This window comes from Hypanus sabinus, chromosome 2 (assembly GCF_030144855.1).
Source record: "Hypanus sabinus isolate sHypSab1 chromosome 2, sHypSab1.hap1, whole genome shotgun sequence".
Lineage (NCBI taxonomy): Eukaryota > Metazoa > Chordata > Chondrichthyes > Myliobatiformes > Dasyatidae > Hypanus > Hypanus sabinus.
This window is the reverse complement of record NC_082707.1, coordinates 72,806,836-72,833,466: the sequence shown is the minus strand read 5'-3', so window position 1 is coordinate 72,833,466 and position 26,631 is coordinate 72,806,836. Positions and strand designations below refer to the sequence as shown.

Sequence of the window (26,631 nt, the reverse complement as noted above, 5' to 3'; positions counted from 1 at the left end):
TTTCAGCATCCACTTAATTTAAAATTCTTTGTACCACTCTGCCGTATACTCATCTGATCCTGGTGACTGCTTAATTTAAGCCTACTAATCGCAGCTTTTAATTCAACTTCAGTTATGTCAGCAGTCATTGTTCTATTTTGTTCTTAGCTTAAAGTGGATAACTCTGGAGAATTCAAGAAGGTGTCAATTTGGGTTATGCTTCCCCCTGGAACTTTGGAATACAGAGTTTTGTAAAACACTTCAAAAGCTTCTTATTTTTTCTCAGCTTCAAAAGCTTCTTCTCAGCTTATTTTTTATCATTTTCATTCTTGGGTCCCTAATTCTGTGAATTGTATTTTCTGCTATCCTTTTTTTTTCAGTTTCCATACCCATATTTTCATAGACTTTGATCCACTTTCATAACGTCTCTGTTTCAGAAACATTAAATGTTACCTGATTTCTTGCGTAGCCAAACTATTAACTTAATTCCTAATTCTTTTAATTTCCCCTAATGTATCCTGTGCCAAATTCAATTTGTGTTTTTCTCTAGTTCCTTCAGCCAACTTTGTAATTCCTCTAATGTTTTATTCCTTATTTTTCTTATATCAAGTTATCAATATAATTTTCCATCTTAAGACAGCCTTCGGAGTATCCCATAAAATGGGAGGTGAAACTTCTCCATTATCATTAAATTCTAAGTAGAGACCAATTTCTTTTTTAATCTGTTCCTTAAAGTACAGATCATTGAGTAGACTTGAATTTAGTTTCCAAATAGTATTCTGTGGTTGTAGGTCAAAATCGTTGGGAACAATGACTGATACAATCTGTCACAAGAAAACGAAGGGTCAAACAAATTGCATAATATGCTCTAACAAAGTTTAACTGACTGTTCTGCATTTTTTGTACTTTCAGCAATCTCTGATCTAGATTGATTACCTGTAGAATTGTGCAATTAGAATTAGAATTAGAATCTAAAGAAGGGTTCTGAACAGGACTTTGAGTGGGATTTTGAATAGCAGTCAGAATATGACTTGGGGTGGGACTTGGGGTGGGACTTGGGGTGGGACTTGGGGTGGGACTTGGGGTGGGACTTGGGGTGGGACTTGGGGTGGGACTTGGGGTGGGACTTGGGGTGGGACTTGGGGTGGGACTTGGGGTGGGACTTGGGGTGGGACTTGGGGTGGGACTTGGATTGCCAAATGAGTCTGAATCTGATGTGAAATTGGAGGTCTGATCTTGAGTACGATTCCACACTGGAATACTTGTTTGCCTTGGGGCTACAGGTATAGTACAATGAAGAGAATACTCAGATGACCCACTGCAAATTGCCTTTGTGCTAAGGCAGGCAAAGCAAAATTCCTCATGGAATCTGATGCACACGACATATTTGCACATTTCTTTATGTTCTATAAGCAAACTACAAGTGGGACAAGCACAAATTATAGGACAATTTTGAATATTGCTGTAAGGTAAAGATTTTGTGTCACAATTCTTCAGGGTTTCCAGTTGGATATTAATACATCCTTCATTGTCACATTTATCAGAGCGTGGAGCTGGGCCTTTCCACTTCTTCATACATTGCCAGCAAAATTCAAATGGGTTTTCATCATTGGCCGTGCAGACTGAACAGGTCACTGATATGTTCATCTCATCGTTCCGTCCCACATAATTCCCACACCTAGGACACTTAACAAAGACATGATGAAATTAATAATTAAGAACATGCACTTCTGATAATACACTGTATATAATAATGTAATTTTAGCTTTTAAATGTGCTTCTTCAAAATTAATGTTATCTCATCTCCTGTATTGATAAATTTTGATGTTCCACAGAAATTGAAAGTTTGCTGCAATTTAGATATGAAATGATTATCACAGTAATAATATCTAGTTCCACCCCCCCCCCCCCCCATAGGTATTATGTTTAAGCAAATTTCTAAGTTTCTAAGTACTAAATACATTGAGAGATTTCTGGAGTGATATTCAACTGATAAACATAGAAACATAGAAACACAGAAATCCTACAGCACAATACAGGCCCGTCAGCCCACACAGTTATGCTGAACACGTCCCTACCTAAGAAATTACAAGACTTACCCATAGCCCTCTATATTTCTAAGCTCCATGTACCTATCCAAAGGTCTCTTAAAAGACCCTATCGTATCCACCTCCACCACTATTGCCGGTAGCCCATTCCACGCACTCACCACTCTCGGAGTTAAATCTTACCCCTGACATCTTCTCTGTACCTACTCCCCAGCACTTTAAACCTGTGTCCTATTGTGGCAAGCATTTCAGCCGTAGGGAAAACCCTCTGACAATCCACACGAGCAATGCATCACATCATCTTGTACACCTCTATCAGATCACCTGTCATCCTCCGTCGCTCCAAGGAGAAAAGGTGGAGTTCACTCAACCTATTCTCATAAGACATGCTCCCCAATCCAGGCAAGATCTTTGTAAATCTCCTCTGCACCCTTTCTATGGCTTCCACATCCTTCCTGTAGTGAGGCAACCAGAACTGAGCACAGTACTCCATGGGGTCTGACCAGGGTCCTATATAGCTGCAATATTACTTCTCAGTTCCTAAACTCAATCCCACTATTGATGAAGGTCAATACACCGTACGCCTTCTTAACCACAGAGTCAACCTGCACAGCTGCTTTAAGTGTCCTATGGACTTGGACCCTAAGATCCCTATGATCCTCCACAATGCCAAGAGTCTTACCACTAATGCTATATTCTGCCATTACATTTGACCTAGCAAAATAAACCACTTCACATTTATCTGGGCTGGTCTCCATGTGCCACTTCTCAGCACAGTTTTGCATCCTATCAATATCCCGCTGTAACTTCTGACAGCTTTCCACACTATCCACAACACCTGCAATCTTTGTGTCATCAGCAAACTTACTAAACCATCCTCATCCAGGTTATTTATAAAAATCGTGAAGAGTAAGGGTCCCAGAATAGATAACTGAGGCACTCCACTGGTGAATGACCTCCATGACCCATCTATAACCACTATATGCCTTCTGTGGGCAAGTCAGTTCTGGATCCACAAAACAATGTCCCCTTGGATCCCATGCCTCCTTACTTTCTCAATAAGCCTAGCAAGGGGTACCTTATCAAATGCCTTGCTGAAATCCATATACACTATATCTACTGCTCTTCCTTCATCAATGTGTTTAGTCACATCCTCAAAAAATGCAATCAGGCTCATAAGGCATGACCTGCCCTTGACAAAGCCATGCTGACTGTTCCTAATCATATTATACCTCTCCAAATGTTCATAAATCTTGCCTCTCAGGATCTTCTCCAACAACTTACCAACCATTGAAGTAAGACTCAGTGCTCTATAATTTCCTGGGCTATCTCTACTCCCTCTCTTGAATAAAGGAACAACATCTGCAACCCTCCAATCCTCCGAATCCTTTCCCGTCCTCATTGATGATGCAAAGATCATCACCAGAGGCTCAGCAATCTCCTCTCTCACCTTCCACAGTAGCCTGGGGTACATCTCATCCAGTCCCAGCGACTTATCCAACTTGATGCTTTCCAAAAGCTCCAGCACATCCTCTTACTTAATATCTACATGCTCAAGCTTCTCAGTCTGCTGCAAGTCATCACTACAATCACCAAGATCTTTTTTCCATAGTGAATACTGAAGTGAAGTATTCATTAATTACCTCAGCTATTACCTCCGGTTCCATACACACTTTCCCACTGCCACACTTGATAGGTCCTATTCTATCATGTCTTATCCTCTTGCTCTTCACATACTTGTAGAATGCCTTGGGGTTTTCCTTAATCCTGCCTGCCAAGGCCTTCTCATGGCCCCCTCTGGCTCTCATAATTTCCTTCTTAAGCTCCTTCCTATAAGCCTTATAATCTTCTAGTTCTTTAACATTACCTAGTTCGCCAAACCTTTTGTAAGCTTTTCTTTTCTTCTTGACTAGATTTATTACAGCCTTTGTACACCATGGTTCCTGTATCTTACCATAACTTCCCTGGCTCATTAGAACATACCGATGCAGGATTCCACACAAATATCCCCTGAACATTTGCCAGATTTCTTCCGTACTTTTCCCTGACAACATCTGTAGATCAAGAACTGATGATCAATTCTTTGGTGAAATGGGTTTATACCACCGAGCAAGACTGTTTTTCCCCTTACATTGGTTTACAGTGGAATCACATCTTTGAGTCATAGATTCCAAGCCCTTTGGTCCAACTGCTCTGTGCAAACCGAGCCGTCCATCTAAACTGATCTCATTTCAGAATCAGAATCAGTTTTAATATCATTATCATATGTTGTGAAATTTGTAGTTCTTGTAGCAGCGCTAAATGCAATAAATAAGAACAGAGAGAAAACCATGAATTACAATAAATATATATGTTAAGTAGTTAAACAAAGTATGAAGTGTAAAAATTAAAATAAAAAAGTAGTGAGGGAGAGTTTATGGGTTCAATGTCCAATCAAAAATCTGATGGTAGAGGGGAAGAAGCTGATTCTGAATCATTGAGTGTGTGCCCTCAGGCTCCTATAACTCCCTGATGGGGGCATGTACTGGGTGATGAAAGTCCTTCATGATGAATGCCACCTTTTTGAGTCATCGCTCCTTTCAGATATCCGAGATGCTACAGAGGCTGGTGCTCATGGTGAAGCAAAGTTCACAACTTTGTGCAGTTTCTTTCAATCCTGTGTAGTAGCATCCCAACACCCCCCACCCCCCACCAGACAGATATGCTCATTTGCTTGAGTTTGGCCCATAGCTCTCTAAATCTTTCCCATTCTTGGTTCATTGTCTTTGCTGATCTTGACAATATAATATAAAGATGGTGTAAAGTCAGGAGAGTCTGAAGCTGTGGCTTGGAAGAGAATGGAGGAGAAGAGGACTGCAGTATTGATAGGGGATTCGATAGTTAGATGTGTAGACAGTAGATTCTGTGAACATGATAGAGACACCTAAATGGTATGTTGCCTCAGATGGTGCCAGGGTCAGAACCATTTCAGATTGAGTCCATGACATTCTAAAGAGGCAGGGTAAGCCATCATGATACAGATTGGCACCAATAAGATAGATAGGAAAAGGGAGGAGGTCCTGAAGAGAGAATTTGGTGAGTTAAGTAGAAAGCTGAAAAGCAGGACCCCCCAGGGTAGTAATCTGTAGATTGCTTCCTGTGCCACTGGCAGTGAGGGTAACATGCAAATAACTGAAGGTATGCAATATCTTCATTCCACCAACAATTTCCACTGAAAAGTTCATGGGTCCTGTATCTTCTCTAACCTGATGCAAGGTCAGCGAACTATTTTTCTAATCTACATACTGTGAATTCCACAAGCTCCTTCTAAGAGCATTCATGCAGAATCCATTGTTAGAACATAACTGAGGGATTGATAATCGGTAAGTCTGAGATTTAAAAAAATGCTGATAAATCTGTGTAGAACTATTGGTGGAATCATGCTACAGAGTTAACAGTTTAGAAGCAAGCCAATACCTGGGTGTGTATAATCCACATATAAAGCTTAAACACAAGAGAATGAGCAGATGCTGGAACTCCAGGGCAACACACACAAAATGTTGGAGGAACTCAGCAGGTCAGGAGGCTATGGAAATGAATAAACAGTTGACATTTTGGACCAAGGCACTTTTTCAGGACTGGAAAGGAAGGAAAAGTCACCAGAATATTAAGGTGGGAGAGGGAAAGGAGGACTAGCTAGAAGGTGATAGGTGAAGCCAGGTGGGTGACAAAGGTAAAGGGCTGTAGAAGAAGGGATCTGATGGGAGAGGAGAGTGGATCATGAGAGAAAGGGAAGTAGGAGTGGGCACCAGGAGGAAGTGATAGGCAGGTGAGGAGAGGTCGGAGTGGGGAATAGAAGAAGAGGAGTGTTTGGCAGCTTTGGGCCTGTACTCACTGGAATTTAGAAGAATGCAAGGAAATCTCATTGAAACCTACCAAATGTTGAAGGGACTAGAAAGGGTGGATGTAGAGAGGATGTTTCCTAGGGTGGGGATATCTAGAACAGGAGGGCATAGCCTCAAAATTGAGGGGTGACCCTTTGAACCGAGTTAAGGAGGAACTTTTTTAGCCATCCGTGTGTATATTTAAGGTGGAAGTTGATCATCATCTGATCAGTCAGAGGATCAAAGGATTTGGTGAGGAGGCAGGTGGATGTGGTTGAGTGGAATCCAGATTCAGCCATGATGGAATGGCAGAGCAGACTCGAAGGACTGAATTCTGCTCCCATGTCTTATGCCCTTTGATAAGGTTAAAGGAAAAGATTTACTGGAAGGAGAAATCGATGTTCATGCCATCAGGTTGGAGACTACCCAGACAGAACACGAGTTGTTACTCCCCTGCCCTGAGAGTAGCCTCATCATGGCAAAAGAGGAGGTCATGGGCCACATATCAGAAAATGAATGGGAATAGGAATTAAAGTGTTCGGCCAAGGGGAAATCCTGCTCTTGGCAGTGGAGAAGAGGTGCATAGCAAAGTGGTCCCCCAATTTTTATCGGATCTCATCAATGGAGATTAGAAGGGAGGGATGAATGGACACGTGAATCAAAGAAGAAGCGATCCCTGTGGAAAGCAGAGACTGGGGTTGGAGGTAAATATGTGTTGGGGTAGTACTGAAAATGGTGGAAGTTGTGGAGAATAATAGGTGAGGCCAAGAGAAATTCAACTCCTGTTCACAAGTGGGTGTCTGGAAGTGAAAGAGATGCAGGTGAGGGCAGCATCAATTGTGGAGAAAGGGAGGCCCTGTTCTTTGAAGAAGGAGGACATCTGTGATGTCCTGGAAAGGAAAGCCTCATCCTGGAACAAATACAGTAGAAATGAAGGAACTGAGAAAAGAGAACAGCATTTCTACAGGAGACAGGGTGAGAAGAGAGATAGTCAAGATAGCTGTGGAAAATGGTAGGTTTATAAAAGTTGTGGGTAGATATTTTCCATCCAGGGATGGAAAAAGAGATCAAGGGAGGAGAGAGGTGTTAGAAATGGATCAAGTGAATTTAAGGGCAGGCTGGAAGTTGGAGGCAAAGTTGATGAGATTGACGAGCTCAGCTAGGGTGCCAGAAGCAGTACCAATGCAGTTGTCAAAGTATCACAGGAAGAGTTGGGGAGCATTACCATTACCATTTGGCCAGCAAATCTCAGCCAAACATGAAAATGACACAGTTTGCATCCTAGCTCAGTGTAGCGGCAAAATGGCTGGCAACTAAGCTGGACACAAAAAGGACTGAATTCACTAAGCAACCACAGGCACCAAAACAACATAGCTACCCCCTGAGTTTGGAAATATTGGATGGAGTCAAAGAAGAAATTGTTTAGGTTTGAGGGAAACTGGTTGGGTCTTTTTTGCAGAAAGATTTAAGGCTTCTTGATGGGGGTAGATTGTATATATGTCCATGGTGAAAATAAGGTGGTCGAAGCCAGGGAATAGAAAGATGTTGAAGAGAGCAAGAGCATGTGAAGTGTTGCAGATATAGCTGGAATGGGTCTAAATCAAGTTGGACAGAATGGAATCGAGGTGTGCGGACACAAGTTCTTTGGGTCAGGAGCTGGCAGAGACGTAGGTCTACTTGTACACTCAGATTTGCGGATTTTGGGTGGGAGCTAGAAATGAACAGTGCCGGATAAGGGAACTTTGAGTTTTCCAGAATTGATGAGGTTAGTGATGATGTTGGATACACTTTTTTGATGGACCAGAGTTGGGTCCTGCCTCCTGACCTCTGCAAGGTAGAGGACCTTCCGCATAGTTTGGATCCGCATAGTTTTGAACAACAGTCCATAAACCATTTATCCGTGTGTGTTACAAGGTGGAAGCAAGGGTGCTTGAGGAGGACCCAAAAGCAGGGCATAAACATGTCTTTCTTAGGTTCAATAAAATAGAGTTTAATACTCTCTACACAGAAAACTGGAAGATCAAGGAGGGCAAAGAGGAACACGAACCTTGGAACCGGGAGGAATGCGGACCTTGGACCTGAACACCGGGAATTTGGATCGCCGTGGCCAGGACTTGGACACCGGGAACTTGGATCGCCGCGGCCAGGACTTGGACACCGGGAACTTGGATCGCCGCGGCCAGGACTTGGACACCGGGAACTTGGATCGCCGCGGCCAGGACTTGGACACCGGGAACTTGGATCGCCGCGGCCAGGACTTGGACACCGGGAACTTGGATCGCCGCGGCCAGGACTTGGACACCGGGAACTTGGATCGCCGCGGCCAGGACTTGGACACCGGGAACTTGGATCGCCGCGGCCAGGACTTGGACACCGGGAACTTGGATCGCCGCGGCCAGGACTTGGACACCGGGAACTTGGATCGCCGCGGCCAGGACTTGGACACCGGGAACTTGGATCGCCGCGGCCAGGACTTGGACACCGGGAACTTGGATCGCCGCGGCCAGGACTTGGACACCGGGAACTTGGATCGCCGCGGCCAGGACTTGGACACCGGGAACTTGGATCGCCGCGGCCAGGACTTGGACACCGGGAACTTGGATCGCCGCGGCCAGGACTTGGACACCGGGAACTTGGATCGCCGCGGCCAGGACTTGGACACCGGGAACTTGGATCGCCGCGGCCAGGACTTGGACACCGGGAACTTGGATCGCCGCGGCCAGGACTTGGACACCGGGAACTTGGATCGCCGCGGCCAGGACTTGGACACCGGGAACTTGGATCGCCGCGGCCAGGACTTGGACACCGGGAACTTGGATCGCCGCGGCCAGGACTTGGACACCGGGAACTTGGATCGCCGCGGCCAGGACTTGGACACCGGGAACTTGGATCGCCGCGGCCAGGACTTGGACACCGGGAACTTGGATCGCCACGGCCAGGACTTGGACACCGGGAACTTGGATCGCCGCGGCCAGGACTTGGACACCGGGAACTTGGATCGCCGCGGCCAGGTCTTGGACACCGGGAACTTGGATCGCCGTGGCTAAGGTCTTGGACACCGGGAACTTGGATCTCCGTGGCCAGGACTTGGACACTGGGAACTTGGATCGCCACAGCCAGGACTTGGACACCGGGAAATTGGATCGCCGTGGCCAGGACTTGGACACTGGGAACTTACTTGGACTGCTGCAACCAGGACTTGGACACTTGGAAATTGGATCGCCACAGCAAGAACATGGACACTTGGACATGAAACACCGAGCCAGGACTCCACCTTCAGGTCAGGCATCGAGCCGGGACTCTTCTTCTTCAAAGGACAGACGCAGACACAGGACATGAAACACCATACCCAAGTTCGTTCCAAGCTGCGGTAGCTCTTAACTCACCCCTGGCGGTTTAACCTTACCCGGACTCTGGCAAGGGAAGGCGAATTGCTGGCACTCCGCTGCAGGAAAGGACCTGGCTTGCATCCGCTAGAAACATAGTCAGCTCAGGCTGGTTGACTCTGGCTTGTAGTAGCAATGGTGACTCTGGCTTGTAGTAGCAATGGTGACTTTGCCAATGCTCCTTATCACTCTCGTCCCGAATGGCTAAAGCGGGGGGCTTATAAACTGCTGGTTCAATCAAGAGCAGATCACCTTAATGGCCAAGCTTGAGGGATGCGTGAAACAGGAAATTAGAAGGGAACAAGAATTCAAAGGTCCGGATCATAACACAACCTAACTAAATTTAAAGGGAAACCAATCCGGTCCATGACAGTGTGTTTGATGGGAAAGTCCTTCTTCTCCAACTCTTTACCTTTTCCACACATCTGAATTCATCTATCTTCTTCAAGCTAGACCTCCTTCCACTCTCCCCATGTTTTTATTTTGGTATCTTCCCCCTCTCTTTCTAATCCAGAAGAAGGGCCTCAGCCTGAGACACAGAGATAGAAACATAGAAACCTACAGCACTATACAGGCCCTTTGGCCCACAAAATTGTGCCGAATATGTCCCTACCTTAGAAATTCTGAGGCTTACCCATAGTCCTCTATTTTTCTAAGCTCCTTGTACCTATCTAAAAGTCTCTTGAAAGACCCTATTGTATCCACCTCCATCACTGTTGCCAGCAGCCTATTCCATGCACTCACTACTCTCTGAGTAAAAAACATCCCCCTGACATCTGCTCTGTACCTACTCCCGAGCACCTTAAACCTGTGCCCTCCTGTGGAAACCATTTCAGCCCTGGGAAAAAAGCCTCTGACTATCCACACGATCAAAGCCTATCATCATCTTATACCCCTCTATCAGGTCACCCCTCATCCTCTGTTGCTCCAAGGAGAAAAGTCCGAGTTCACTCAACCTATTCTCATAAGGCATGCTCCCCAAACCAGGCAACATCATTGTAAATCTCTGCACCCTTTCTATGGCTTCCACATTCTTTCTGTAGAGAGGCGAACAGAATTGAACACAGTACTCCAAATGGAGTCTGACCAGGGTCCTATATAGCTGCAACATTACCTTTCAGCTCTTAAACTCAATCCCATGATTGATGAGGGACAATGTACTGTATGCCTTCTTAACCAGGAGGAGTAAGGGTCTCAAAACAGATCCCTGTGACACACCACTGGTCACCCACCTCCATGCAGAATATGACCCATCTACAACCACTCTTTGCCTTCTGTGGGCAAGCCAGTTCTGGATCCACAAAGCAATGTCCCCTTGGATCCCATGCCTCTTTCCTTTCTCTATAAGCCTTGCATGGGATACCTTATCAAATGCCTTGCTGAAATCCATATACACTACATCTACTGCTCTTCCTTCATCAATGTGTTTAGTCCAGGCATGGGCAAACTACAGCCCGCGGGCCATATGCGGCCCGTTAAGCTTTTTAATCCGGCCCACAGAACTTGATGAAATTATATTAATAAACCTTGTTAATGTTTTTTCCCCGCAATTCTGGCGTTTTCCCAATAGGTGACGCACTCTATATACATTTGTGGCGACCCATTTCCTGGCACATCCGAACCGGCTCACAATTAGCCAGCGTTCTGGCTAAGGGAGATAGCCTGCGGGGATTTGCGAGCACAGAGCTTTGGAGCCTCTGCGCCACGGGGGGCAGGTTGAGGGAGGCTTAAAAGTGAGGCTGGGGATTTTGAATAAAGTTTTTTTCTTCGACTGCAGTTACCGATTCTGTTGTAATTTTAGCGCTGCATGTAGCACACCAGCGTATTACTCCACATTTGCGCTTTACTCTTTGTTCGGCTCGACCTATTTGTGTGAACAGGCGTTCAGCGTCATGAACATCAACAAAGCCAGCCACAGATCCAAGTTAACTGACCAACACCTCAGATCCATCCTGAGAATCGCCACAACAAAACTAAATCCAGACTTTGATGCGCTGGCTAAAAAGGGAGACCACCAACACTGTTCCCACTGAAATTAAAAATAAGTTTCTTCGTTGTGTTATGTAAAAAATGCATTTGAAAATATTTTTTTCAATAAGCCTTACATGTTACATGTCATTTCTGTTAAGTGATGGACATGAGTAGTGCGCAGGTGCACGTACGTTCTCAAAATAAAAAATGCGCTCCAGATCAAATAACGCGCTCCGCATACTGGCGCGCTGTCATTGTTCTGTCCTTGTGCTGGTCGTTGTTGAGTTTTGGCACAGGGGACAATTGAATAAGAAGGAGACCTACATCTCCTACCGTTTTTGAAATAAAGACAGGCAGGAGGAGAGTGATGATGATAATATCTTGAAGGATAACAGAATTTACAGTGCTTTAAAATAATAACTGTTACTATTAAAAAAGCTGTATTTTATTCATTTAATTTTCAGTGTTTTAAAAGTCATTTCAATAAATAGCTAAATACCATGTGACATCAAAGACAGATATTTTGTTGTAATGCATTTGTTCATTGTCAATTGAAATTAAAGCACATGTTTTCTACATATCCCATGATATTTTATTTTCTCTTATGAGGTGTATTACCAAAACACTCCATCCATCTGCTCCTGGTCTGGCCCCCCTGTCAAATTTTAGAACCCTTTGTGGCCCACAAGTCAAAAAGTTTGCCCACCCCTGGTTTAGTCACATCCTCAAAAAATTCAGTCAGGCTTGCTAGGCAGGACCAGCCCTTGACAAAGCCATGTTGACTATTCCTAATCATATTATACCTCTCCAAATGTTCATAAATCCTGCCGCTGTGGATCTTCTCCATCAACTTACCAACCATTGAAGTAAGACTCACTGGTCTATAATTTCCTGGACTATCTCTGCTCCCTTTCTTGAAAAAAGGAACAACATCTGCAAACCTCCAATCCTTCGGAACCTCTCCCGTCCACATTGATGATGCAAAGATCATCACCAGAGGCTCAGCAATCTCCTCTCTCACCTCCCACAGTAGCCTGGGTTACATCTCATCTGGTCCCAGCGACCTATCCAACTTGATCCTTTCCAGAAGCTCCAGCACATCCTCTTTCTTAATATCTACATGCTCAAGCATTTAAGTTTGCTGCAAGTCGTCACTACAATCACCAAGCTCCTTTTCCATAGTGAATACTGAAGTAAACTATTTATTTACCCCTGCTATTTCCTCTGGTTCCATACACACTTCCCACTGTCACACTTGATAGGTCCTATTCTTTCACATCTTATCCTTTTGCTCTTCACATTCTTGTAGAATGCTTTGGGTTTTTCCTTAATCCTGCCTGCCAGAGCCTTCTCATGACTGTGTCTGACTGTCCTAATTTCCTTCTTAAGCTCCTACCTGTTTGCCTTACCATCTTCTAGATCTGTAACATTACCTAGCTCTCAATTGAACCCAGGTCACCTGTACTGTAAAGTGTTGTGCGAACCACTACACTATCGTGCCGCCCCAATAAGAATTTTTTTTTTCATTTTCACATATAAAGCTTGTCAGTTTATTTCATGTCAGCCCCTCTGTGTATCTTTACTTCTTTATGCACTCATTCACCTTCCTCACCTCCTTTGAAATTGATCTCAGTTACTATGTATTTTTTTCTAGTCTGTCCTGAATTCCCGATGGGATTTCTTCAAGAAAGCTCTATATTACGGTATCTAAAATTGTATTCTTCCACAAGTGAATATTTCTTCTCTAGATTGATCATTTCAAATCTCCTTATAATTTTAAACCCTTTGATCAGGTAATCTCTCAGTTCTCTTTTGCAGAAAAATGGTCAGTTAACCTGTTCATTGTTATAGTATCTGGGAAACCCTTGTGAGAATCTTGGGTTATTATGTTGAAATTTCTGTTATATAGTGGATCCTTTTTAAAACATTGCCTGTCAACCTCCCTGAATATTACCTCATTTCTTCAGACTCTTACACCATCCCAAACTTCACAGCTTTCACAAATACAGTAATGACCCCTATTTATTAGCAGTTAGATACCAAGAGGAATCGGTCGAGTGGACAGCCAGTTCCTCTTCCCCAGGGCACCACTGCTCAGTACAAGAGGACATGGCTTTAAGGTAAGGTGAGGGAAGTTCAAAGGGGATATTAGAAGAAGGTTTTTCACTCAGAGAGTGGTTGGTGCATGAAATGCACTGCCTGAGTCTGAGGTGGAGGCAGATACACTAGTGAAGTTTAAGAGACAACTAGACAAGTATATGGAGGAATTTAAGGTGGGGGGATATATGGGAGGCAGGGTTTGAGGGTCGGCACAACATTGTGGGCTGAAGGGCCTGTAATGTGCTGTACTATTCTATGTTCTATGTTCTACCAGTCCACTTTACCTGTTTGAATTCATAGTAACTTGAAGTGGCGAGAGTGGCAAGCTTCTCTTCAAAATCCTGTCGTTCCTCAACAGAGAGCAATGCATGTCTGCACACCTCCATGTAGGACCATTCCTTTCCACAGCCTTCATTTATCCCATCTATTACTGCAGGGCAGTGGAATTTGAAATGACCCTGGAGAAGACATTGAAAAATATTGTAAAGCATTCCCATTTAAAAAGTGGAGTGAGCATGAGATACAACAGAAAGGATTGTTTGTGATATCCACCTGGCTGATACGGATCCGACACCATTCCGTGAGTGAAATGGGATCCACAATGTGTCCACAGGACATTTCCACTCTGTAAACATTTGGGTCATCATCGCCTGCAATAGAACATTTTGTTGGAATTACTACAGAATTTGTTTAAGAATTTAAGTATACACCAACCACAACTTCTTGAACAGTGCCTTCGTTAAAAGTATTTGCTTAGATAAAATAAAATGGTTCAATAAATTTGATCTGATTGGTAAAGAGACTACCAGAAATATGAGTGAAGAAATGGATAGATTTACCGATGGTTACAAAACATATATTTTCTTTTTAACTGGAGTGTATCCTGGGGTGACCTGAAGGAGCTCTGGGTTGTTTTTTGTTATAGAACACAGAAAAGTACATAACAGGAAACTGCTCATAGGTACATCTTGGCTGCATCAAGCATGAAGCCAAGTTAAACTCATCCCATCTGCTTGCATAGTGTCTGTGTTCTGCCAAACTCTTCCACTTCATGTGTCTGTATAAATACTTTTGAAATGGTGCTGTATTCTGTTTCCATCACATCCATTGCAGCACATTCTAAACATCTACTAATTTCTGTGTTCTCTCTGAAGTATCCAAGGGTTTTAAACAAAGGCAATGTAATAGTATCACCTTAAATTTAGTGTCGATATTTGTTAAAACATTAGAAGCAAGAAACATTATGATTTGAAAATCCTTTCAAATTATTAATAGTGACTGATAAGTCAAATTATTTCTGCCATAATTAGGCAAAGAAATCACAATATATTTCTCTATATATGTTGACTAGATCTCAACAACCCACTCCTCACCCAAACACAACTCCCATGATAATAAGCAACTACGAGGAAATCTGCAGATGCTGGAAATTCAAACAACACACACAAAATGCTGGTGGAACACAGCAGGCCAGGCAGCATCTATAGGGAGAAGCGCTGTCAACGTTTCGGGCCGAGACCCTTCGTCAGGACTAACCAAAAGGAAAGATAGTAAGAGATTTGAAAGTACTGGGGGAAGGGGGAAATGCAAAATGATAGGAGAAGACCGGAGCGGGTGGGATGAAGCTAAGAGCTGGAAAGGTGATTGGTGAAAGTGATATAGAGCTGGAGAAGGGAAAGGATCATGGGACGGGAGGCCTCGGGAGAAAGAAAGGGGGGAGCACCAGAGGGAGATGGAGAAAAGGCAAACAACTAAATATGTCAGGGATGGGGTAAGAAGGGGAGGAGGGGCATTAACGGAAGTTAGTGAAGTCAATCTTCATGCCATCAGGTTGGAGGCTACCCAGCCGGTATATAAGGTGTTGTCCTCCAACCTGAGTTTGGATTTATTTTGACAATAGAGGAGGCCATGGATAGACATATCAGAATGGGAATGGGATGTGGAATTAAAATGTGTGATTCTGCTTTTTCTGGCGGACTGAGCATAGGTGTTCAGCGAAATGGTCTCCCAGTCTGCGTCGGGTCTCACCAATATATAAAAGGCCACACTGCGAACACCGCGCGCAGTATACCACACCAGCCGACTCACAGGTGAAGTGTCGCCTCACCTGGAAGGACTGTCTGGGGCCCTGAATGGTGGTGAGGGAGGAAGTGTAAGGGCAGGTGTAGCACTTGCTAATTGCCGACAGGACATCAACCGTCTTGACTTCACCATACCCTGTTCCAATTCCAACGTCACTCCTTCCGAACGTTCTGCTCTCCGCTCCCTCCATGCCAATCGCAACCTCACTATGAAACCTGCTGATAAGGGGGGAGCTGTTGTTGTCTGGCCTACTGACCTCTACCTGGCCAAGGCACAGCGAAAACTCTCTGATACCTCCTCTTAATTACCCCTTGATCATTATCCCACTAAGGAGCACCAGGCCATTGTCTCCTATACCATCACTAACCTTATTAGCTCTGGGGATCTCCCATCCACTGCCACCAACCTCATAGTTCCCACACCCTGCACTTCCCGTTTCTACCTCCTACCCAAGATCCACAAACCTGCCTGTCCAGGTAGACCCATTGTCTCAGCTTGCTCCTGCCCCACTGAACTCATTTCTGCATACCTTGACACTGCCTTATCCCCCCCTGTTCAATCTCTTCCCACCTATGTTCATGACACTTCTCATGCTTTGAATTTTTTCAATGATATTAAGTTCCCTGCACCCACCGTCTTTTTTTCACCATGGACGTCCAGTCCCTATATACCTCCATCCCCCACCCAGATGGTCTCAAAGCTCTTCACTTCTTTTTGGATTCCAGACCTAACCAATTCCCCTCTACCACCACTCTCCTTTGTCTAGCGCAATTTGTTCTTACTCTCAATAATTTCTCCTTTGGCTCCTCCCACTTCCTCCAAACCAAGGGTGTAGCAATGGGCACCCGTATGGGTCCCAGTTATGCCTGCCTTTTTGTTGGCTTTGTGGAACAGTCCATGTTCCAAGTCTATACCGGTATCCATCCCCCTCTTTTCCTTCGTGACATCAATGACTGCATTGGAGCTGCCTCCTGCATGCATGCTGAGCTCGTTGACTTCATTAACTTTGCCTCCAACTTTCACCCTGCCCTCAGATTTACCTGGTCCATTTCCGACACCTCCCTCTCCTTTCTTGATCTTTCTGTCTCCATCTCTGGAGATGGCCTATCTACTGATATCTACTATAAGCCTACAGACTTTCACAGCTACCTGGACTATTCCTCTTCCCACCCTGTCTCTTGCGAAAAGGCCCTTCTCACAATTCCTCCATCTCCGCCGCACCTGCTCTCAGGATGAAGCTTTTCATTCCAGGACGAAGGAGATGGCTTCCTTTTTTAAACAAAGGGGCTTCCCTTCATCCACCATCAACTCTGCTCTCAAACACATCTCTCCCATTTCCCGCACATCTGCCCTCACCCCATCCACCCGTCACCCCACTCGGGATAGGGTTCCCCTTGTCCTTACCTACCACCCCACCAGCCTCCAGGTCCAACATATAATTCTCCGTAACTTCCGCCACCTCCAACGGGATCCCACTACCAAACACATTTTTCCCTCCCCCCATCTTTCCGCTTTTCACAGGGATTGCTCCCTACAGGACTCCCTTGTTCACTTGGTTCCCCCCAGCCTTTCCCACTGATCTCCCTCCTGGCACTTATCCTTGAAAACGGAACAAGTGCTACACCTGCCCTTACATTTCCTCCCTCACCACCATTCAGGGCCCCAGACAGTCCTTCCAGGTGAGGCGACACTTCACCTGTGAGTCGGCTGGTGTGGTATACTGCGTCCGGTGCTCCCAGTGTGGACTTTTATATATTGGTGAGACCCAACGCAGACTGGGAGACCATTTTGCTGAACACCTATGCTCGGTCCACCAGAAAAAGCAGGATCTTCCAGTGGCCACACATTTTAATTCCATGTCCCATTCCCATTCTGATATATCTATCCATGGCCTCCTCTATTGTCAAAAAGAATCCAAATTCAGGTTGGAGGAACAACACCTTATATACCGGCTGGGTAGCCTCCAACCTGATGGCATGAACATTGACTTCTCTAACTTCCGTTAATGCCCCTCCTCCCCTTCTTACCCCATCCCTGACATATTTAGTTGTTTGCCTGTTCTCCATCTCCCTCTGGTGCTCCCTCCCCCTTTCTTTCTCCTGAGGCCTCCTGTCCCATGATCCTTTCCCTTCTCCATCTCTGTATCACTTTCGCCAATCAACTTTCCAACTCTTAGCTTCATCCCACCCCCTCCAGTCTTTTCCTATCATTTTGCATTTCCCCCTCCCCCCACTACTTTCAAATCTCTTACTATCTTTCCTTTCGGTTAGTCCTGACGAAGGGTCTCGGCCCGAAACGTTGACAGCGCTTCTCCCTATAGAGCCTGCTGTGTTCCACCAGCATTTTGTGTGTGTTGTCCCATGATAATAATCTAGCGACCCTCTTCCCTTTCATGGTTTTATTTGGTTTGTGTCCTCTTGTCGTTCAGTTTGCCAAAACCCTGCAGGTCAAGTCTGCATCACTGGAAGAGGGGATTGTATTGATGGTTGGGACATGAGGTTGGAATGTCAGAGCTGTTATATGCTGTATTCTTACCTGAAAGTATATTTGTAGAACACTGAAATCTTAGCAACTTTGCTGAATTCCCATCAAATATAGCAGACTTTCCTGACAAATCCTGTGTCATAGGTCTGTGATGTAGGATATGGGACTGGTCCTTTTCTGGGCTGAGGCATATAGTTAGGAAGCCACTCCCTACCCAAAGGGACAGAGTTTTGAACTTTGTTACAAACCATAACTGACATCTCAAACCCAACAGGCTTTCCATTTTACATTCAGAAACAAAGAACACCAGATGGAGCACATCAGGATACCACAGACACAAGAGGAAAGAGTAACTCAACATAAATCGACAATGTTTGATTGCTAATCCACAGAAGGACAAGTACAAGTAACAAAAATAAAACACACACAAATTAGAAATGATAATAGTAAACAATAGTTAGCTTAATACTTGATCGAGTACGTAAACCATTAATGGGTTTATTGACCTATAGGCTACCACACGGTTATTGGGAGAATGTACAAACTCCTTCCAGGGGGAGCCCGAAATGAACTCGGAAGTTCGACGCCTCAAACTGTAATAACTCGCTCTCATCGCTCAGGTACCGTAGCGGCTTCAAGTTCATGAACAACATGATCTGCGAAAACATCAACTTTCACTAAGACAATGATAATGAACTGATTCGGACTTAACAAGGGAAACAAAACTCAGAAGACTAAAAATGCATTGGAAGCAGCTCAGGGAATGTACAGTATATTGAACTAATTCCCGGAGCTAGCAGATAGTCTTTTGAAGACAAGTTGAACAGTCGGTGGTTTGTATGTACTGAGTTTAGGGGAGCATGTGAGAGGGACCTTATTTAAATATAAAAAGTCCTGAAAGACCTTGACAGGATATGGAGGAGATTCACTTGTAGGAGAATCGAGAACTGGTGTGGGCGTGGGGGTTGCTATTTAAAAATAAGCTTTGCCCGCTAAAGACAGAAAAAAAAGATAGTTTTGTTTTCTCTCTCTGACTTTCAAATTCTCTTCACAGAAGCGTAGTGGCATCTTTTGTTGCGTAGCAAACCAAAAATAGTTCAAGTATATCACAAAACACTTTGGATTTTAAGAGCTCGCTCAACACACCGACCCCTCACTATTCAAGTCGACCTAACCAGGTCTGGCCAAAGCTGGAGATCCCTTTCCATTCTGGGACTTTGACCCAGCCAAAGACCAACATAGAAACGCCTGTACGCTTTCCGCTCCGAGCTGCACCGTAATCTGGGATGGCCGCAACTTGTGCAGAAGTCCTAGAGAGAGTTTGCCCACCCAAACTCGGCGTTGGGGGTCTGTCCTTATTTTACTCATGATGTGATATATGTTTTACCTGTGATCTCGTCCGGTCTCTTAACAAATTTTAATCTGTAGTCAATGAAACCGCGGCTCATTTCTCCGCAGTTGTTCTTATCCGATGCACCTGCACAACAGGGGAGTTTGTGTAGATCATGAACTACGATTGTAGGTTACGCCAAACAAGTGCGGTGAAACGTAAACCCTCTAACCACGCCCTCGAAAAGGAGGCTGTTAATTCCTTTAACTTCCTTGCGGGTGCAATTTTTCTCTGAATTATCCCTTTTCCTCGTGTTTAATATTTTATTTGGATCACTTCTTGTTGTTTCGTTAAAAATACGGAAAGTTTGCCCTGTTTTATGCCCAACTGTCCCAGAGATATCCCGACATTATGCCCCCTTCTGACATTGACTCGCTAACTTCGTTCCCCTAGTCCGGTTCACAAAACACCGAACAGCCCAGCCCTTCAGCCAGAGTTCCGTAAAGCAAGTGAAACTAAATTCAGTTCACTTAAACAGACCTTCACGGGTATTACAGCAGCAAACGAAGTTGCTGAGATCAAAATGGGAAAGATCTATCAAGTGTGCGTTATTGGCTTGAAAGGCGAAAGAATTATGGTTGATATATGGGAGTCGGAAGCTGAATTTAATGCGATGAAGATCGTTACGTTTAAAAAATTGCTGATAACCAAAATGCCATCTTTATTAGGTACTTGAATAACATTTCATGTCAGTTTCTGAGATGAAAACTGGTTAGATAGTTTAAAGAGGAAGTTGACAATGGGCATCTAGATATTACATGTAGCTTCGCCGATCGAGGCAGAATTGTTTCCTTTACTGTGAATTCAGTTTTCTTGAGTCAAATCTGTACATGAATATGTTTAATTTTAAATCTCTAACTATTTATTAATCAGGGCTGGTTCACTCTTTTCTCAATTTCTCTCTTTTTAAGGTGTCGTTAATGTGGATGATCTGCGCCTAGTTTTTAGTGACAAGCAACTGGAAAACAAGAAATCATTCTCCCATTACCAGATCAGGGACAAATCCACAATACTCGTCATAACGGAACTAGTTGGAGGAGCAACAGAACAGAAGATTGAAAATGCACTCTGAAGAAGAATTGAACTGTAGTGGTCTGTGTTTGTATCGCATGTGATATTATTCAGAGGCATGAGACGCAATTGTGGCTTTAATTTGTTTATATAAGATAGTGTTTCCAAAAGTAGATTAGGTTTATATTCTGATGAAGGATCTGGGCCTGAAACATCGACTATTTACTCCTTTCCATAGATGCTCGCTGGCCTGCTGAGTTCCTCCAGCATCTTGAGTGGTTGCTTGGTATACCTTCAGTGTATACGTTGGCGTTTGTAATGAGAAATTGAGTTCAATTGAACACTTTGTGTAGAAGAGACAGAAGAGAGTGCAAGGAGTGGGATCTGGACCCATACGGGGACGGGGTGTAAGGTGGGTTGGAGGAATGCAGCGAATCAGGCAGCATCTATGGAAGAGAATGAACAGTCAAAGAAATCAGAAGAGATTGTGTGGAATGTTCTGTTTTTTTCTTGTGCAAACCCTTGCTTAGTTATTACAAAATGTAGTGTTATGCCATAATTAGAATATTTTCCATGTTTAGTTTCAAGAGTTGAACATTTTCAGAGAGGTGGTGACATTACTCGTTTGGTGGGTGGTGGGTGCTGATGTTTCCTGCTGAAATAAGGGGGGGGGAAGGAATGCTCTGCTGCTGTTGATGCATGGGAGGGGAGAGGGCTCTTTGGGTTCTAATGTTTTACTGTTATTCATTATTTGGGGTTTGTTTCTGTTTTCAAGGATGTCTGTAATGTTATGGATTCAGCCATAATAAATATATGAGTGAGGCAGGGGTTTTGAGAACAAACAAAACATTTATTAAACATTGAAAAACAAACCCCCCAAAAGTAAACCAATCACTGACGTAACCGGAAATCAGCTGCTGTGCGGCAGCTTAAACAGTTCTTAAAGCGATGTTGCAAAAACAGTTCTTCAAAGTAGTATTGCAAAAGTTCAAAATGCTTACAGTCCATTTAAGGGAGAGACTTTTTAAGATGATTTAAATTCTCTTTCATGTCGTGTTGTTGCAGTTCCCAGTCGAACTTCTTTTCCCACGAAGAATTTTACGAAGATAAAATGAAACGGCTTAAAGGCACTGACCTTTCCTTTACAAAACTGTTCCCAATCCTTTCTGCTATTCACAGGGATTAACACGGGCACAGTCAACGAATTCCTTCCGAATGAGGATCAAACAAGGTCGAATCTGTTTCACCGTCGAAATCGACTTTCCTCAATCTTTTAACTCCCGAACTCCGAGCTTCACTCTTCACTGATTTTTAACTAGCAGTATTATAAAGAAACTGCTGGCAATGACCTTTTAAACTTTAGGCATTAAATAACACTCCATCTTTCAACTAAACTGCGTCATAATATTAAATCACGCAGTGGCATGAAGTCAACATGGCAAATCCAGCCACGAACTGCCCCTCCTCACAGGGAGGGGTCCTACTTTTATACCCTGTAAAAAAAACCTGTCACATGACCTCTACTGGCGGGAAAATGACATCACTCCACCATCACAAGACCATTACCTCAAGTCCAGTATAGCTTCAACACCTGTTACGTGACAAGGGTACCACCGTCACGTGTCATGGGTGCATAACACCTCCCTCCAAAAAAAAATTGGTCTGACAAGAACAAAATTTTAACAATTATTTACTAGAAAAACAAATATATAAATTTTATAACATACGCGATATACAATACAGTATCATCATATAACATCTTACAACTCACAATACAGTAGGAGTGTTACAATTGTAAAAAAAAGCCACTCCATAAAAAAAATTACATTGTACATTCAACATCGAGATAGACAATCAGCAACCACATTATCTTTACCTTTAATATGAGTTATCACAATATTGTACTCTTGTAACATCAAACTCCAATTTAATAATCTTCTGTTTTTGTTTTTCATCTTACTTAGAAATACTAACCAATTATGATCAGTGTAAACAATAAGTGGTTTTTGAGTTGTACCAACATATACGTCAAAATATTCTAAAGCTAAAACAAGAGATAACAATTCCTTCTCCATTGTTGAATAGTTTCTTTGATGCTTATTAAATTTCTTAGAAAAGTAAGCTACTGGATGATCAACCTCATCACCCTCATTCCTTTGCATTAATACTGCTCCTGCAGCCTCATCACTAGCATCTACAGCTAATGAAAAAGGTTTTTCAAAGTCAGGTGCCTTGAGCACAGGTTGTTGACATATCATTGTTTTCAATTTTCAAATGCTTCTTGACAAGGCACTGTCCACACAAAAAATCTAGCTTGTAAAGGATTTGTTTGTACTGGGAAAAGAACCAACACCTTATCTCCAGGCTTAAACATCCTCATCCGAGCTTCTTTATCATACCAAATTTTCATTTTCTCCTGAGCCAATTTTAAATTTTCCTTGGCTAAGCTACAAGCTTTATGTAACTTGTCCTTAAATTTCAAAACATAGTCCAACAAATTAGTGTGTATTTCCTTACTAATCCACTGTTCTTTCAATAAAGCTAAAGGTCCTCTAACTCTATGCCCAAATACAAGGTCAAATGGACTGAAACCTAAAGATTCTTGTACCGATTCCCTTACTGCAAATAAAAGTAAGTTTATACTCTCATCCCAATCACTTTCATTTTCCACACAATATGTCCTAATCATATTCTTGAGGGTAGAATGAAACCTCTCCAAGACACCTTGTGATTCTGGATGGTATGCAGACGAAGTGATTTGCTTAGCTCCCAATTTATAAACTATCTGTTGAAACAATCCAGACATAAAATTTCTGCCTTGATCAGTTTGTATTTCCTTAGGTAATCCAAAATGTGAAGAATTTTATAAGGGCCTTTGTCACAGTTTTAGCTTTTCCATTCCTAAGTGGTACTGCCTCTGGAAACCTAGACGAAGTACACATAATAGTCAACAGGTACTGATAACCAGTTTTTGTCTTTGGTAATGGACCAACACAATCTATAATAACTTTAGAAAATGGTTCACCAAATGCTGGAATAGTTTGTAATGGAGCCACTGGTGTAACTTGATTTGGTTTACCCACAATTTGATAAGTATGGCATGTTTTACAAAACATCGCCACATCTTTTCTTAGACCAGGCCAGTAAAAAATGTTTTAAAGTCTTGTCCACAGTTTTCCTTACCCCTTGATGTCCACCTAAAGGCACACTATGAGCTAAAGTCAAAATCTCATTTTGATAAACTTTAGGGACAACTACCTGGTAAACAATATTCCATTCCTCACTTGCAGGAATTGTAGGCGATCTCCACTTGCTCATCAATACTCCTTTTTTCAAGTAATATCCTACTGGCACCTTCTCAATTTCACTATCTAGTAGAGCTTGTTCTCTTAATTTTATAATCTCAGGGTCTCTATTCTGCTCTGCTATCATCTCCTTCCGAGACAGAGATAAATCATCATAGTCAGACTTACTCCAAGAATCTTGTTCAAACAACGAAGGTAAGAAAGTCTCTGACACATCCTCAAAACTCGAATCCTGAGTTGAACAGTCATCATTAACAACCTCATTCTGCGCATCAATCTTCTTAGCCATAGCTCTAGTCACAACACAGGAAGAATCAGTGTTAGAATTCATCTCTGGTTCCTCTGACTCCATTGTCAAATGCACTTCAGGAAAAACTTGTCCACCTGCCAAGTCATTACCTAACAATAAAAAAAAATATCCTTTACAGGTAAGCTAGGCTGTATTCCTACTTTAACAAATCCTGTAACTAACAATGACTTTAAATTTACTTTAAGCAAATGTACAGGCATAAAATCGCTCCCAACACCTCTTATATAATTTACCTCACCAGTATCAGACTCTTCATTAAACTTCAATACCCTGTCTAACATCAGTGATTGAGAAGCTCCAGTATCCCTAAGGATTATTATTGGCACCAGAGTAGATCCTTCTTTCAAGGATACAAACCCTTCAGTTATAAAATGATCATATCCCTTTCTAACTTGGTCAGACTCTAACAAAACCTAATTTGTGTTTATTGAACCCTGTAATTCATGCTTCAGTATGTTGCACACAAGCATCTGGAACTGCTTCCTTCTCTTTCTTTTTCAATCGGAAACAGTTAGCTATTACATGGCTAGGTTTCTTACAATAGTTATAAATAAGACCAAACTGTCTTTCCTTCACAGGTTTTCCTTCCTCCTTACCTTTCTCATTAACTTCTGATTGAATTCCTGATTTATCTTGAGTCTCTGTGTTATTTTTCCTCTTAAAAATTCTGCCATGACGAAATTTATTCTTATGGATTAAAACATACTCATCAGCTAATCTAGCAGAGTCCTGCAGTGTATCAGTATCCCTCTCATTTAAGTAGGTCCTTACTTCAACAGGGATGCTTCTTTTAAATTTCTCCATTAAAATCAGCTCTTTCAATGTATCATAGTCCCCATTTACATTTTTAGAAGAAACCCATCTCTCAAAACACAGAGCTTTATCATAGGCAAATTCCACATAAGTTTTTTCCACAGACTTTTTCAAACTTCTGAATCTTTCTCTATATGCTTCTGGGACCAATTCATACGTTTTTAAAATATGCTTTTTCACAATATCGTAATCAAGTGCTTGTGCAGCATTTAAAGCTGTATAAACTTGTTGTGCTTTACCTTTAATTACACTCTGTAACAACACTGACCATTTAGCTTTCGGCCACTCTGAAATCTGAGCAATCGTTTCAAAATGTTGGAAATATCTTTCCACTTCTGTTTCACTAAATGGAGGGACTAATTTAATTTCTTGACTAGCAACAAATGGTTTTCTAGAACCAGAAGACTGATTCCCAGACCTTAATTCCGTCATCACTTTTTCAAATTCCCTTTTTTTCTGATCAGCTTCTAACCTACAACACTCCAATTCTGCTTTACTTTGTTCCAACTTCATTTGTTCGATTTGCAACAGCATCTCTATATTACTTATTGGAAATGACTCTAAAATCGATTCATCAAAATCACCCGAATCCACATAGTGTGACGTGATTTTTCTCTGTATTAGAGCCTTTGATGCAGACTTCAAAATACTTTTAAGTTGCAATCGACTAACTATCTCAGACACCTCTGTATTTTTTGCCTTTGCTAACAACAATGCATCTGGCGAAGCCAGAAACTCATCAATATTCATTGTTGCTGAATACCACTCACAAGCCAATCAAACAAACAAATCAAGTCCAAAACACCGATTCAAAATTTAATAAGTATTTAAACTCAAATGATTCATCTCGGACGCAGCCCCCATATTTATGTTACGGATTCAGCAATAATAAATATATGAGTGAGGCAGGGGTTTTGAGAACAAACAAAACATTTATTAAACACTGAAAAACAAACCCCCCAAAAGTAAACAAATCGCTGACGTAACTGGAAATCAGCTGCTGTGCGGCAGCTTAAACAGTTTCTAAAGCAAGCAAGCTTAAACAGTTTTTAAAGCGATGTTGCAAAAACAGTTCTTCAAAGTAGTATTGCAAAAGTTCAAAATGCTTACAGTCCATTTAAGGGAGAGATTTTTTAAGAGGATTTAAATTCTCTTTCACATCGCGTTGTTGCAATTCCCGGTCGAACTTCTTTTCCCACGAAGAATTTTACGAAGATAAAATGAAACGGCTTAAAGGCACTGACCTTTCCTTTACAAAACTGTTCCCAATCCTTTCTGCTATTCACAGGGATTAACACGGGCACAGTCAACGAATTCCTTCCGAATGAGGATCAAACAAGGTCGAACCTGTTTCACCGTCGAAATCGACTTTCCTCAATCTTTTAACTCCCGAACTCCGAGCTTCACTCTCCACTGTTTCTCAACTAGCAGTATTGTAAAGAAACTGCTGGCAATGACCTTTTAAACTTTAGGCATTAAATAAAACACCATCTTTCAACTAAACTGTGTCATAATATTAAATCACGCAGTGGCATGAAGTCAATATGGCAAATCCAGCCACAAACTGCCCCTCCTCACAGGGAGGGGTCCTCCTTTTATACCCTGTAAAAAAAACCTGTCACATGACCCCTACTGGCAGGAAAATGATGTCACTCCACCATCACAAGACCATTACCTCAAGTCCAGTACAGCTTCAGCACCACTGTCACGTGTCACGGTTATGTAACAGTAAAGAGAAAATTTTCAAGTTGTATACATTATATATTCCCTGCTATTAAATGAAACCATTGAACCATTTTCCTATTCAATTTTATGACATCAATCTTGATTTTTTTTTGTGCAAAGGCTTTCTTTTCCTTCAGAGGCAGTGAGAGTTGTGTTCCAATGTG

At 42.7% G+C, this 26,631-nt stretch overlaps 1 protein-coding gene across 1 annotated transcript in view; it reads right to left on the bottom strand.

Moving 5' to 3' along the window:
* LOC132403589 (uncharacterized protein DDB_G0292642-like) overlaps positions 1-19,361 on the bottom strand; it is a 30,522-nt gene extending 11,161 nt beyond the window's left edge. Inside the window, exons 1-4 of the mRNA XM_059987019.1 lie at positions 19,301-19,361; positions 13,900-13,997; positions 13,632-13,805; positions 1,299-1,665 (exon numbers count right to left, since the gene is read on the bottom strand). Coding sequence (XP_059843002.1) covers positions 1,299-1,665; positions 13,632-13,805; positions 13,900-13,997; positions 19,301-19,361 — 700 coding nt within the window. The remainder of the gene's footprint in view (positions 1-1,298; positions 1,666-13,631; positions 13,806-13,899; positions 13,998-19,300) is intronic.
* Positions 19,362-26,631: the final 7,270 nt, after the last annotated feature.